This window comes from Eutrema salsugineum, unplaced genomic scaffold (genome assembly GCF_000478725.1).
Source record: "Eutrema salsugineum unplaced genomic scaffold, Eutsalg1_0 scaffold_8, whole genome shotgun sequence".
Lineage (NCBI taxonomy): Eukaryota > Viridiplantae > Streptophyta > Magnoliopsida > Brassicales > Brassicaceae > Eutrema > Eutrema salsugineum.
Genome location: NW_006256414.1, coordinates 5,128,428 through 5,140,660, shown reverse-complemented (window position 1 = coordinate 5,140,660; position 12,233 = coordinate 5,128,428). Strand labels below are relative to the sequence as shown.

At 34.2% G+C, this 12,233-nt stretch overlaps 1 protein-coding gene across 1 annotated transcript; it reads right to left on the bottom strand.

Annotated features, from left to right (window-relative positions):
- Positions 1-7,459: 7,459 nt before the first annotated feature.
- Positions 7,460-8,539, bottom strand: LOC18010075. Its single transcript, XM_024158173.1, has one exon. The coding sequence runs from the start codon at positions 8,537-8,539 to the stop codon at positions 7,460-7,462; it is 1,080 nt and encodes a 359-aa protein (XP_024013941.1).
- Between the last annotated feature and the right edge of the window lie 3,694 nt (positions 8,540-12,233).

The window sequence follows — 12,233 nt, the reverse complement described above, 5'->3', positions numbered from 1 at the left end:
TTGTGCTGCACTTTGATTTGTTTTTCCTTGTTACATGCTTCACACACTGTGTCACTCGATGCTTCAAGCTCTGGAATTCCTCTAACAGCATTAGCTTTGACAAGCCGACTCAGACCATGCACATTCATGTGTCCCAGTCTCTTATGCCATAGATCCAGTTGAGACTCTTTTGCAGAAAGACACCGATCAGACGGGCTCCACATGTAGCAGTTGTTACCTGAGCGAACTCCAAACAGAACAATGTTTCCATTCTCATCCACTGCTTGACAATCAACCCGAGTGAAGGTTACTTTGAGACTTTCATCAAATAACTGGCTCACACTGATCAGGTTAGCCTTCAACCCTTGTACGTAGAATACATTGAGCAGTTGTGGTTGATCTTCCTTGTCAAGATTTCTTACCCCTAGGATTTTTCCTTGTCCTCCATCTCCAAAGGTAACTTTGCCACCCTTAATTTCCCTGAATTGGTCGAAGAATTCCTGATGACCTGTCATATGACGAGAGCATCCGCTGTCAAAGTACCAGGAGTCTCCAGCTTCACCTTTTGCCGAAGTGATGCGACATTTGCACGGACCTCAGATTTGTCACATTGTATTCGTGCAATGTTGCACACAACCTCAGGAATATCATCTTCTTCTGGAGGAGCATCATAAACTTCTCTCTTGTCTACCCACACCTTTCCAAAAGCTTTGGGTTCTGAGTAACATAGACGCTTGCTCCAGGCTCTCTTAATCTTGGACCTCAGTTTGTAACAGTTTCTCTTCTTATGCCCATGTTTCTTGCAGAAAAAACATCCAGTTTTGTACTTAGAGTCTCGGTTCCCAGCTTCCCTTCTCTTCAACTCTTGTCCTGTGTTTTGACTTTTGACACTCTTCTCAGCCTTGGAAGCTGCAGTATTAAGTGTATCACATTTGTCTGTCTGCGTGACACACTCTTGAGATTGAGTAAATTCGCTTTTTGAGGTTCCACCCTGGACAAAGTTCGACATGTTTCCAAGAGATATGGTCTTTTCCACATTGACTCCAACATCCTAGTCCCCAATTCTTCTTAGGTGGAAATCCCATTGAGAGGATCTGATCAAGATTTTCTGCACCTGTGTTCAACATTCTGATCTTTTTGTGATTCTCTGTAAGTTGAGCTTGCAGATTAACCCTTTTCTCTTTTTCCTGGTAACAGACCTCACGCAGATTGTTGAGTTTGTCCTCCAGCTCCTGATTTTTCTTTTTCTCAGCTTCTAACTCATCTACATTAAGCTTCTCGTACTTGAGGTTCTCAATTTTTTCGAGAACATCTTCCACAGGGTCCTTCTCCAGTTCCAGAATGTTTATTTGAGCCTTCATCATGGCTTTGTCCTTAATCAGCTGCAGATTTTCTTGACTCAGTTTCACCCAATTCTCGTAGAGCTTTCTGTACTCAGTTTTAGCATCAAACTCTTCTTCCTCATCTTCACTGTCTGAACCACCTTTTGCATCAGGCTCTTGTTCTTCTGGTGTTTGTTCGTCTGCCACAAATGCGACAAAGTTAAGCATCAGATTCTCTTCTTCGTCATCTTCATCACTTCCAGACTCGGAGTCGTTGAGAGCTACTAGAGATCTCTCCCTTGACTTGGAGTTGTTTGGACATTCACTCCGAATATGTCCCATTCCCTTGCACTCGGTACATTTGAGTTCCTTCCTTCTGGTCAGAGGACACTCGTTTCTGAAGTGACCATATCCTTCACATTCATGACACTGGAGATCCTTCTTTCTGCCACCTCGTTCTCCTTCAGATCGATAGTTGCGAGAGTTTCCTCTATCAGAATCGTTTTTCTGAAATTTCGAGAATTTATTCTGCCCTTTTTCAACTCTCTTCAACATTTTGTTAAAATTCCTGGCTAGAAGACCCAGTTGCTCTTCTACCTGATTCACTCTGTCACTTTCAGTAGCAGCTGAAAAAGCAAGATCCTTTTTCTTAGGCTTTTCATCCACATTTTCTTCCATTTCTTTAGCCTTGAGCATACCCACGAGAGTATCAAACTTCATGTCATCTGAATCCATAGAGTATTTTACCACCGTCTTCTGTGCAGCATACTTAAGAGGTAGACATCTGAGAAGCTTCTTCACCAGCTTCTTGTCCTTAACTTCTTCCCTAGCACACATGCCTCATTAGCAAGCGTACTGATCTTGGTAGTAAAGCTGGTGATGGACTCATCCTTGTCCATTTTGAGATTTTCAAACTGAGATGCTAGGTGATCAATTCTTGTTCTCTTTACACTGGTATCCCCTTCGAAGTGATTTATCAGAGTATCCCAAGCTTCTTTGGCAGACGTGCATCCCTGAATTAGACTGAATTCATCTAACTCAACTGCTTCAAAGATGGCGTTTATTGCCTTTGAATTGAATTTAGACGCATTCTTTTCAACATCAGTCCATTGTTTTTCGGCTTTGGTACATTTTTGGTAACTCCATCATCGTCCACAGATGTCACAACCGGAGCTTCCCATCCTTCTTCAACAGCCGACCAAGCATCTTCATCAATTCCTCGGATGACATGTCTCATACGAGCTTTCCAGTGGCCAAAGTTTCCTGCATCCAGTCGTAGCGGTTTATGAACAGCTATAATCTTTGCTGTGTCCATTCTGTCCTCAGGATCAACACCTGTGAATAGGTTGCACACCTATGGAGGTGAACTTGCTCTGATACCAAATGTAAAATCAGTAGAATGAATACACAGGCAATTACTCAGGAATTACAGAAACCGTTCTGCCTTTTATTAGGAATCACTTAAACAATCTCTTCAAGACTTGTTTAATCAGAATTATACAACTTTGCAACGAGCAAACTGATACTGACCAATTCCTAACTACCCAACACAACAATAGTTGTGTAACTCTAAAAACCTAATCACTCACCAAGAACCCCGAACTCACTACCGCTCTGTTTCTCGTGCTGATTTCAATATCTCAAAACGGCTAACCCTAACCCTTAGAGCTAACCTAGTATATATACCACCACATTTGATAAGTGGTGAATATCTACTTCTCCTAATTGAGATCTTCACAATCTCCACAAAATCTTCTTCAAGACTCCTTCTTGTTCATCAAGTAATCTTCAATCATCCACCAATCACCTCATGCCAGGTCAGCTTCTTTTAATTCCTCCTTTCCACGTCAGCTTCAAGTCAGCAGCGCCAAGACTCCAAACCATGGATTTTACATATTGACCTTTCTTATCCTGAAGCCATACCAACGCATCTTCACATGCGGATTTAGCAGGGATTAGCTTGGTAATATGGTCCTCATACTGAGATAATATTTGTCGAATAGCTTCAACATTCCATTCCTTAGAAATGGAATTCAGGAGGGAAGAGGCAGTGTCCTGTGACTGATGTTCCGTGGGAGGGCCAACCGGAGCTAATGGCAGAGACGTGGATAGCCACGGCTGATTCCAAATGTCGATGGTGGATCCATCACCAACAAGCCATCCAAGTCTCCTCCTCAAGATGTCTCTACCAGAACGAATAGAGCGTCAGCCATGGGACATAAAGTTAGTCGGCATACAATCCAAGAACGAGGAGGAGGTCTAAGGTGCAATACTTGTGTAAGAGGACTTGTTTAGGAATTATGTTGATGAAAAAATTAGTCGGCATACAGTCAGTTATATTATCATTAAAATATTATATTGATGAAAAAATTATAAGAATAATATGTAGATACAATTCGTGTATAAATTATGACTTGAATTGAGATTATGAAACAAATTAATATTAGTAGCTAATATAATACCACTTTTAAAAGTCAAACATACACAGGTTCTGTTTTTTTATATCAATCGGCCTTAGCTACATGTCAACAACTTGTATTAACTAATATAACTTGATCTTGGTACATAGGAAATGAAAATGGTTATTTTTGTAATTATATTGATGCATATAATAGTGAAAGCCATTGTCTTCAGACTTCATATATTTTCTCTGCGAAATTTTGTAATCATTACTATAAGAAATCTTTATAAGAAATCTTTACAGTATCTTGCTTATCCTCTTCGATCATCATCCTCAACCCAGGCCTGGGCATGTCGGAAAGGGTTTCACGTCCCAAACCATACTCGTTCCAAATTTTTCGTTCTGTTCTCATTCTCGTTTAAATAATTTCTCATCTGGGATTATTTATTTAATTCAAATATGTACGAGAAAAATACCAAAAGATAACGAGAAATAAGATAAGATATCCAAATTACTAGTTTAAAAATAATCAATAATTTCCCAAATTTCTTAAAATTTTCCATAACTTCTCAAATTTTTTCAAAATATCCATCACAAAATTGATATTTACCCAAATTGGAAAGTGATTATAGATTCTAAAATTTATCGAACCCGTTCTCTATTACCCGAATATTTTGTACCATTTTTTTAGTGGGAACACTTTGGGAAGTGTTTTTCAATTCTTAAATTACTTGTTCTCATCTTTTACCAGTATTTTTCTATCCCGATTTCTAAAATACCCACACCTACTCAAACTTTACCTATTAAATAACAAAAGTTTCTAGACATTGACCATACCAAAACTATAGTCTTAGCTTCTAATGAGGATTTCAAATTTGAAAACGCTTTTGCTCTAAATCACTTCACTTTTCTTTCCTCATTTCTCAAAACGCATCTTATTCTGCATATTTTTAGCTGCACCATTCCTTTCGAATTTGCAAAATGAGTTCCATCTACACCAAATTATTTATGAGTTTAATCAGGGGTATTAATTTCTGTTGAAAACATTCAACATGTTGAAAGTTAATGAGTGGAAAGAAAACAATAAAAGTCGATGATGAATACAATGTATGAGTAGAATTAGGCTATGTGGCATATAAAGATTGACTAAAAAGATAGTGTAGAAGAATATAGAGATAAAGATACTTGTTGTGTTGTAACTAGTTGTTAACTATTGTAGTTTTCTTATTCATTCTAATGATTTGAATTCCATTATTTTGATATATATATTAGTCTTTTTATTTTATACCAAAATTCAGCATCTTCATTTTTTATAAATAGAGACTTGTTTCATTTGATTTGGATACAAAAAACATAGTTAAAAATATAAAATATGAAAAACAAATATTTTTAAAAAATAATAATAATTTTAAAGTATTTTAATTTTATTTTTGTTAAGAATTATTATTCAATTATAATTAAAATATAATAAAATAAATATGAAATAAAATTAGTAGCGTAGAGTGTTAAAACAAAACAGTTGTAGAGATTAAAAATTTAGCGGATGTTGAAATATTAGAGTGAAGAGAGAAGATGATGTAGAGTGTTAAAAAAAATAAAAATAAAAAACATTGAAAAATAAAAAAACAATTGTACATAAGAAAGTGTCTGCAAAAAACTAAATGAATCAAGTTTGGTCGCTATTTTTCTTTTAACTAACTGGATCAAATTATTTATGTTTCTAGGATTATTGTTACCCCAAGTATTGGAAATTTTTAGTTTAACGAGTTGTTTCGAATTTTAACCCCACTTATCATTCTGATGTCATCGAAAGTAACTTCATCAATAGACTATAGCTGCCTTGCGGCAAGGATTCTCTGAGTAGACTGGTAATATGTTGCATACACAACTAATTGGATCAATCCAAGTAGTATGCATACCCCATAGGATATCTGGAAAAGAAAACAAACATATACACTATTATTTGTAAAGCGAAAAAACTGATGTGTCGCTATTACAGTGATTATATATATATTTTTGTGTTGATATGTCGTTAGATTATTTTCTAACCTATGAGATATTTTTTAATGTTTTTAAGAGGTCGTTCATTTATTCTACGTGTATTTTAAAAGTGATGTATCATACTTTATTCTAATTGAATCATTCAAGCCCATTTTATTCTAAATTTTATCTGTAGTCTATTTCGCTATAATGTCTGCATTTTCTTTTATTATTGCTTTAATCGTCTTTCCATTGGAAGAGAGATCAGACTACAGATAATGAAAATAAACTCACCCATAAAAATAATGTATAAAAATAATGACTACTTCAGATTTAAAACTTAACATGATATCAGCTAACAAAAGAATAGTTTATCTACGCTCTGATATGGTAGTTTTGTGTTTACGCTTGCGTGGAAAATAAGAACCGAAAAGAATAAGAGACAATTCCGACAAAAATGAAAAATTTCCGGCTAGAGAGAATGAGAAATTACAATAATGAGTAAACTTAATGTATATAAATAATGACTATTTTAAAGATGAAGCTTAACATGGTATCAAAACTATCAAAAAGATATTTAATTACATATGCTCTGATATCAAAATTTTGTGTCCGCGTTTGCATAAAAGATTACCGACAAAAAGAGACAATTTCCGTTAAACAGGGAAAAAGTTCAATAAAACGAAGAACTAAAATTATCTTTAAACATATGTATATATAATGACAAATTCAGAGATGAAACTAAATATGGTCTAAAGCTAGTAAAAAGGATTGGTTAATTACATATAATCAGATAAAACGATTTCATGTCCCTGCTTACGAGAAAGATAAAAATCGACAAAGATAGTCAATTTCGCCAAAACAAGTAAAAATTTGAGGCTAAAAAAATGAATAAATAAAAAATGTATAAACTTAATTTATACAAATAATGATTACTTTAAAGATGAAGTTTAACATGATATCAAAACTACTAAATTGATTGTTTACCCAGAGCTTGATCTGGGCCAAGCTCATTGAAACATTTGCCTATGACCCCCAAAATTTTCAACCAAATCCAGCTCATAAATTTTTTTTTAACAAAAAGTTTCATAAAACCGAAAAGTAAAAACTCTTTCAGCTCCAATTTTTTTGCTCAGTTGGCCTGGTGAGACTCAAAAAAAACATTTTCAGATCCAAAAGTTTTTGAGATTCGAAAAAACTCTTTTAGACCCAAATTTTTTTTAATGAAAAAAATCAGTGGCCCCAAATTTCTTTTTTTGTTTCAAACCCCCAAAATCTCTGTTTACCTATAATATTATTTAATGAAATCTCTCTGTCCACCCAAGGTGCATGCCAAATAAGTACCTAGTTTCAAGTATAAATAGAAAATCAACTATTTAATGTATAATAACTGATGTTAAGGTAAAAAGAAACAATCACAACATAACATGTCTTTTTTCTTTTTTGATAAATACAAACATAAACATGTCGAGAGGTAATAATGCGTAGATGCTCCAAACGATTGCACTCGCAAACATTGCAAGCACTACCAAGAAAGACATATGCTCCTCACTCTTGGCTTTAATAACCTTAGTCTCCATTTATATGCCATAATATAATTTTTTTTTTTAACCGACTTTTATTTAAGAAAGAAGAACCATTACAAGTTATGACCAAAGTCATACAGTTTTTAGAAAGCGGATAAAAAGAAGAGAAAAAGTGTACAGTACATAAAATGAACCCATACACAATCAAATCTTCCGCTTTGATTGACTTTAGTGCTCAGGATAAAAGACAATTAGCCGCGACCACCTCGATTTCCACGTCTTCGGTTTCCACGTCCACGACCTGTGGACTGCCAATTCATCTCCTTAGCCTTTGTTGATGGTTTCACCGGTCTTTCTCGAAGAATTCTCTTCCCCGAAAGTGTCATAAGATCCATCGAATCCGAATCATTTTCTGAATCTGACGAGTCTTTTCCTTCTTCATGAGAAATCAAAGAGGCAAACTTATTAGAACCCAAATCAAGCTCAGCTAATCTCATACTTTCCCTCTGGACAGTAGATTTTGCTTGAGCATTCATAGAACGAGCAGCCTCCAAAAAAGAAGACTCAATGACATTATTGCTGGTAGTTGAAAGAGGGGCTTGATATGCTGTAGGGACAGTCACATTCTCAATTGTCGAAGCTGTAGTTACCGGACTTATAGCTTCCATGATGGAATCTTTAACTAGATCAACGGTGAGGTTGTTAGTAGCAGGTATGTCAATACTTATGGCAGGAGCTGAGCTTGAGTGATTTAGAGCAGAGATCGGGGCAGAGTTGGAGACTCCGGCCACATCCAAGTCAACCATCAAAACAGTTTCTTTAGTTGTGTTATCAACTACATTTGAGACGTTTTCCTCTTGTAAGCAACGCTTAATCTTGTGTCCCAATTGACCAAATCTACCGCATTTAGAAGGCAACCATGCATATTCCACATCAACCATTGAAATAAACCCATTCAAATCAGCTATTCGGGTTGGAAAAGCTTTAGACAAGTCAACTTCAACTAAGATTTTTGCTTCACCCATGAGAATGGGATCCAACCGAGGCTTGTGAGTTGCCATAGGAGCACCTAAACCCAATGCAATGTGACTTATTTCTGGGATAGAATATAAGATGTTGGGTATGTTCTTCAAGGTTACCCAAACAAGAATGGTTTTAATCTCAGGAATAGCAAGGGAAACTTCTGGGGTCCAAGAAGCAACAAACATTAGGCATCCATCAACATGCCAAAGTCCTCGCTGGAGAACCCAAGACCTAGTGGATTCATCTGGTATATGGAATAGATAATTTGATGCACTAAGCTTCCTAATAGTTATTCTTAGGAGTCTCATCTTCTAGGTATTCTGGCTCAGTTGCCCTGTAGAGATTCCTTGTTGTTGGATTCATTTTTGCTGCCCATGGAAACCGGATATCATCCTCTACAGCCACAGGTTTTGGTTTTGGTTTAATGAAAACCTGCTGTTCACGAGCCTGCTGCTTTCTACTAGGCTTTGAGACAAATAGAGAAGGCTACATCTCTCTGGAAATTGGAGGAGCTTGATGTGATTATGAGGCAATTGAGAAGTTTAGCTTCTTAGCCCATGCACCTTTTAGAGCAGGAGATTGAATGGGACAATGGCTGAGAAGTTCTTCATTGACAACTTCCTTACTGAGATTAGCAGGGGCTAACTCTGTCAGATTAATTGTGGACTGGATACCTTCGATCAACGATTTTTCTGCAGAGCATACGACCGTCGATTGAAGAGGATTAACCACAATTGTAATTGGGCGCGCGAGAGAAGTAGGGGACGGTGGAGGAATCAAGGTTTCCGAAGATGATTTGATGGCAGGAGGAAGAGCGTTTGAGGTTGGAGAGCTGGTGATGGTGGTCGCAGTCCACCGATTCAGATAGGGCCAGCGGGGGTCCGGAGAGTTAGAAGATTTATCGTCGGAGCTATCTCCAATTGCAGCGACAAGACCAGCCGACTCTTCAGAATCTTTTATTAAACTTGATGAATCTGGGTTGAGTAAATCCATAATGGGAAGGAGAAGATGGAAGACAGATGAATAAGAAATTCACTGGCGAAGAACGAGGTGAAAAGATCGGCAACGATCCGCAACGGCGGACTCGTCGAGAAAAATATGCCATAATATAATTACAATGTGATAAGCTTTTATTATTATTTATTTATTAATAAAATAGATAAACAAAAGGAGAAAACTTACCATAACAGATACCATGATGATATTGCATATATAACATGCAATACTAGTCACCAGCCTCAACAAACCTCTCGCATGGAATAAAGTCAAAGTCGTAATAGCAAGAACAACCACAAATACGACCACAACTACCAAAACAACAATTATTACTAATCGTTGTTTTGGTTGATCGCAGTATAAAAAATAAATGACGATGAAAAGCGTTATTAATGCTGATTCCTATTCCGCTAGTAACGAGGATAAGAATTCCAAATGGGTACACTGATGGCAACCCATATATGAACCACACCATGCAGTTCTGGAGGGTAGCAAGATATGGTACTCGTGTCTTCTCTCTAATCGATCGGTTTTTGAGTTGCGTGCCTCTTAAAAATAAAAATTAATAAAAGATTCAAATAAACAACCGGGCTATGTAGGATGCGAAAATTGGCTAAGAAAATAGTGTAGAATAAGATAGAGATATAGACACTTGTTGTATTGTTATTGGTTGTTAATGATTTTAGTTTTTTTATTCATTCTAATTATTTGAACTCAATTATTTTAATATATATTATATTTTTCTTAAATTTGTCCTCCATAAATAGATAATTAATTTATTGATTTAGATACAAAAAATCGTAGTTAAAAATGTAAAATATGAAAGAAAATTTATTTTTTAGAATTAAATTTAAAGTATTTAAATTTGATTTTATTGAGAATTATTCGTAATTTATAATCAAAAACAAAAACATAGAAGAAAATATAAATATGAAATAAAAGTAGTAAAATAGAGTGTTGAATTTTATTAACCAAATTATTGTAAAGAGTAGTAAATATTAAGTGGATGTTAAATTTTACTTTTTTGTTAAAAGATTTTCTGATGTTGAATTATTAGGTGGAAGAAAAAAAATAATATAAAAAAAAAAAAAATATTATACATAGTCTTAAGGAAAACTCAGCAAAAAGAACTGAATGAATCAAGTTTGGTCGCTATTTTTCTATTACCAAACAAGTTGTTGTCCCAATAACCAGTATCAAAACCAAACCACGACAGGGATTTAACATTGCTAGTCTATACTAATAGACCAAGTGCACAATGTTGGAACTAGTTTTGACAAAGTGTTTTCGGCAACTTTTTCAGTGATGTCCTTCGTTGGTATGATCGATTTTCTTATGAAACTAAAACTTGGTATCATATATATTATAAGCAAAGTAAAATTGAGTTAAAGCTCTCTCATTCAATCCTAGGGTGGCTAATTACCATTTATCCCTCTTTATATTTTTTAAAATTAAATTTAATAAAAAATTTATCAAAAATCGTAAATTAATTAAAAATTATTAAAAACCGTAAATTAAATAAAAATATTAAAAATCGTAAATTAATAAAAAAAAATTGTTGAAAATCGAAATTTAATAAAAAAACATTTAAATTTAATAAAAATTATTAAAAATCGAAATTTAATCAAAAAATATTTCAAATAGAAAATAACGAAAAATTAAAAATTGGAATTTAATAAAAAAAACATTTAAAATCATATCATATATAATATATGCGAAGTAAATTTTTCGCTATAAGGTTTCTCATTCAATCTAGGTAACTAATTCCCCTTTATTGGTTAATAAAATTTTAAATATCCTTAATTAATTAATTTATTTTTTAGTTTGTATAAAAATTTTGCTGCCACTTTTAGTTATTTTGATAATATTAAGATAATTTCAATCGAATTATCTGTTGAGCGAGATTATCTGGAAAAAAAATGTATATGTGATATGGGAAATCCTAGCTTAAGTTGAGAGCTATATATAAACATATTACTTTATAAAATGTATCTTAAGCTCAATTGTGGTTTGGTTTCTACATTGGTCGGTTTTTCGTTGTTTTGTTTACCGTCTTTATTTTTATAAATTAATTTTCGATTTGTACTATTGTTTTTTCCGTTTTTCAGTACCAGTATAGTAGTGTTCCTCGATTATATGTTGTTATTTTGTGTTGTCAGTTATTCTTCCTTACTTAACGTGATTAAAACCATGTCAACATATCATAAATTATCTTCATTGTCTAATGAACATGTTTTAAGTCCTTTGTTTTTTTGTTTGTTATAAATATGGTTTTCTGAATTCTGTTTATTTTGAAATAATGTAAGAGAGGCTAAATACTCTAGCAGGACGCAGAGGAAAAACAGAAAAAGGGAAAAAGGGAAAAACGAAGAAGAAAAAGAAGAGAAAAAAGATAAATTAAAACATATAGAAGAACATAGAGTTGACGAAAACGTAAAAAATGAGGAAAAAATGAACAAAAAGTCCTAGACCATTAACAATAAGATCAAGATGGGTAACACAAAATAGTGAAGAAGAAAAATGATAAGGAGATGAAGAACTCAAAGTTGAAGAAGAAAACTGAAAGAAAAAGAAGAACAAAAATAGTAGATGAAGAAAATAAAGTATAAGAAGATGAAAACTCGACGATGAAAAAGAAAATAAAAAAAAGAATGTAAAGATGCGAAAAAGACAAACAAAAATTAGAAAGAAAAAAAAGTTTGGATAAGACAAAAATGACTAAGAAGAAGTAAAAAACAGAAGATAAAAACGGCTAATAAAAGCAAAAGAAAAATAGTAGAAGATGTTGAAGAATAAGAATTTAGAGAATACAAAGACAATAAAAATAAAACAAAGAAGAAGAGGCAGACAAATAAAACAAAAAAAAATCAACAGAAAAGACGAAGAAAATACGCTCGGTAGCCAAAAGTAATTCGTGGTAAACCATACCATGCAAGAAGTGTCAAAAACAGTTCATCCTATCCCCGACATAGATCTTTCTCGTATAGCATCGTCCTGGTAATGCAT

What these genes read in the sequence shown, in the direction of transcription:
- LOC18010075 (XM_024158173.1), bottom strand. Translation starts at nt 8,539, where the DNA reads ATGAGACTCCTAAGAATAACTATTAGGAAGCTTAGTGCATCAAATTAT.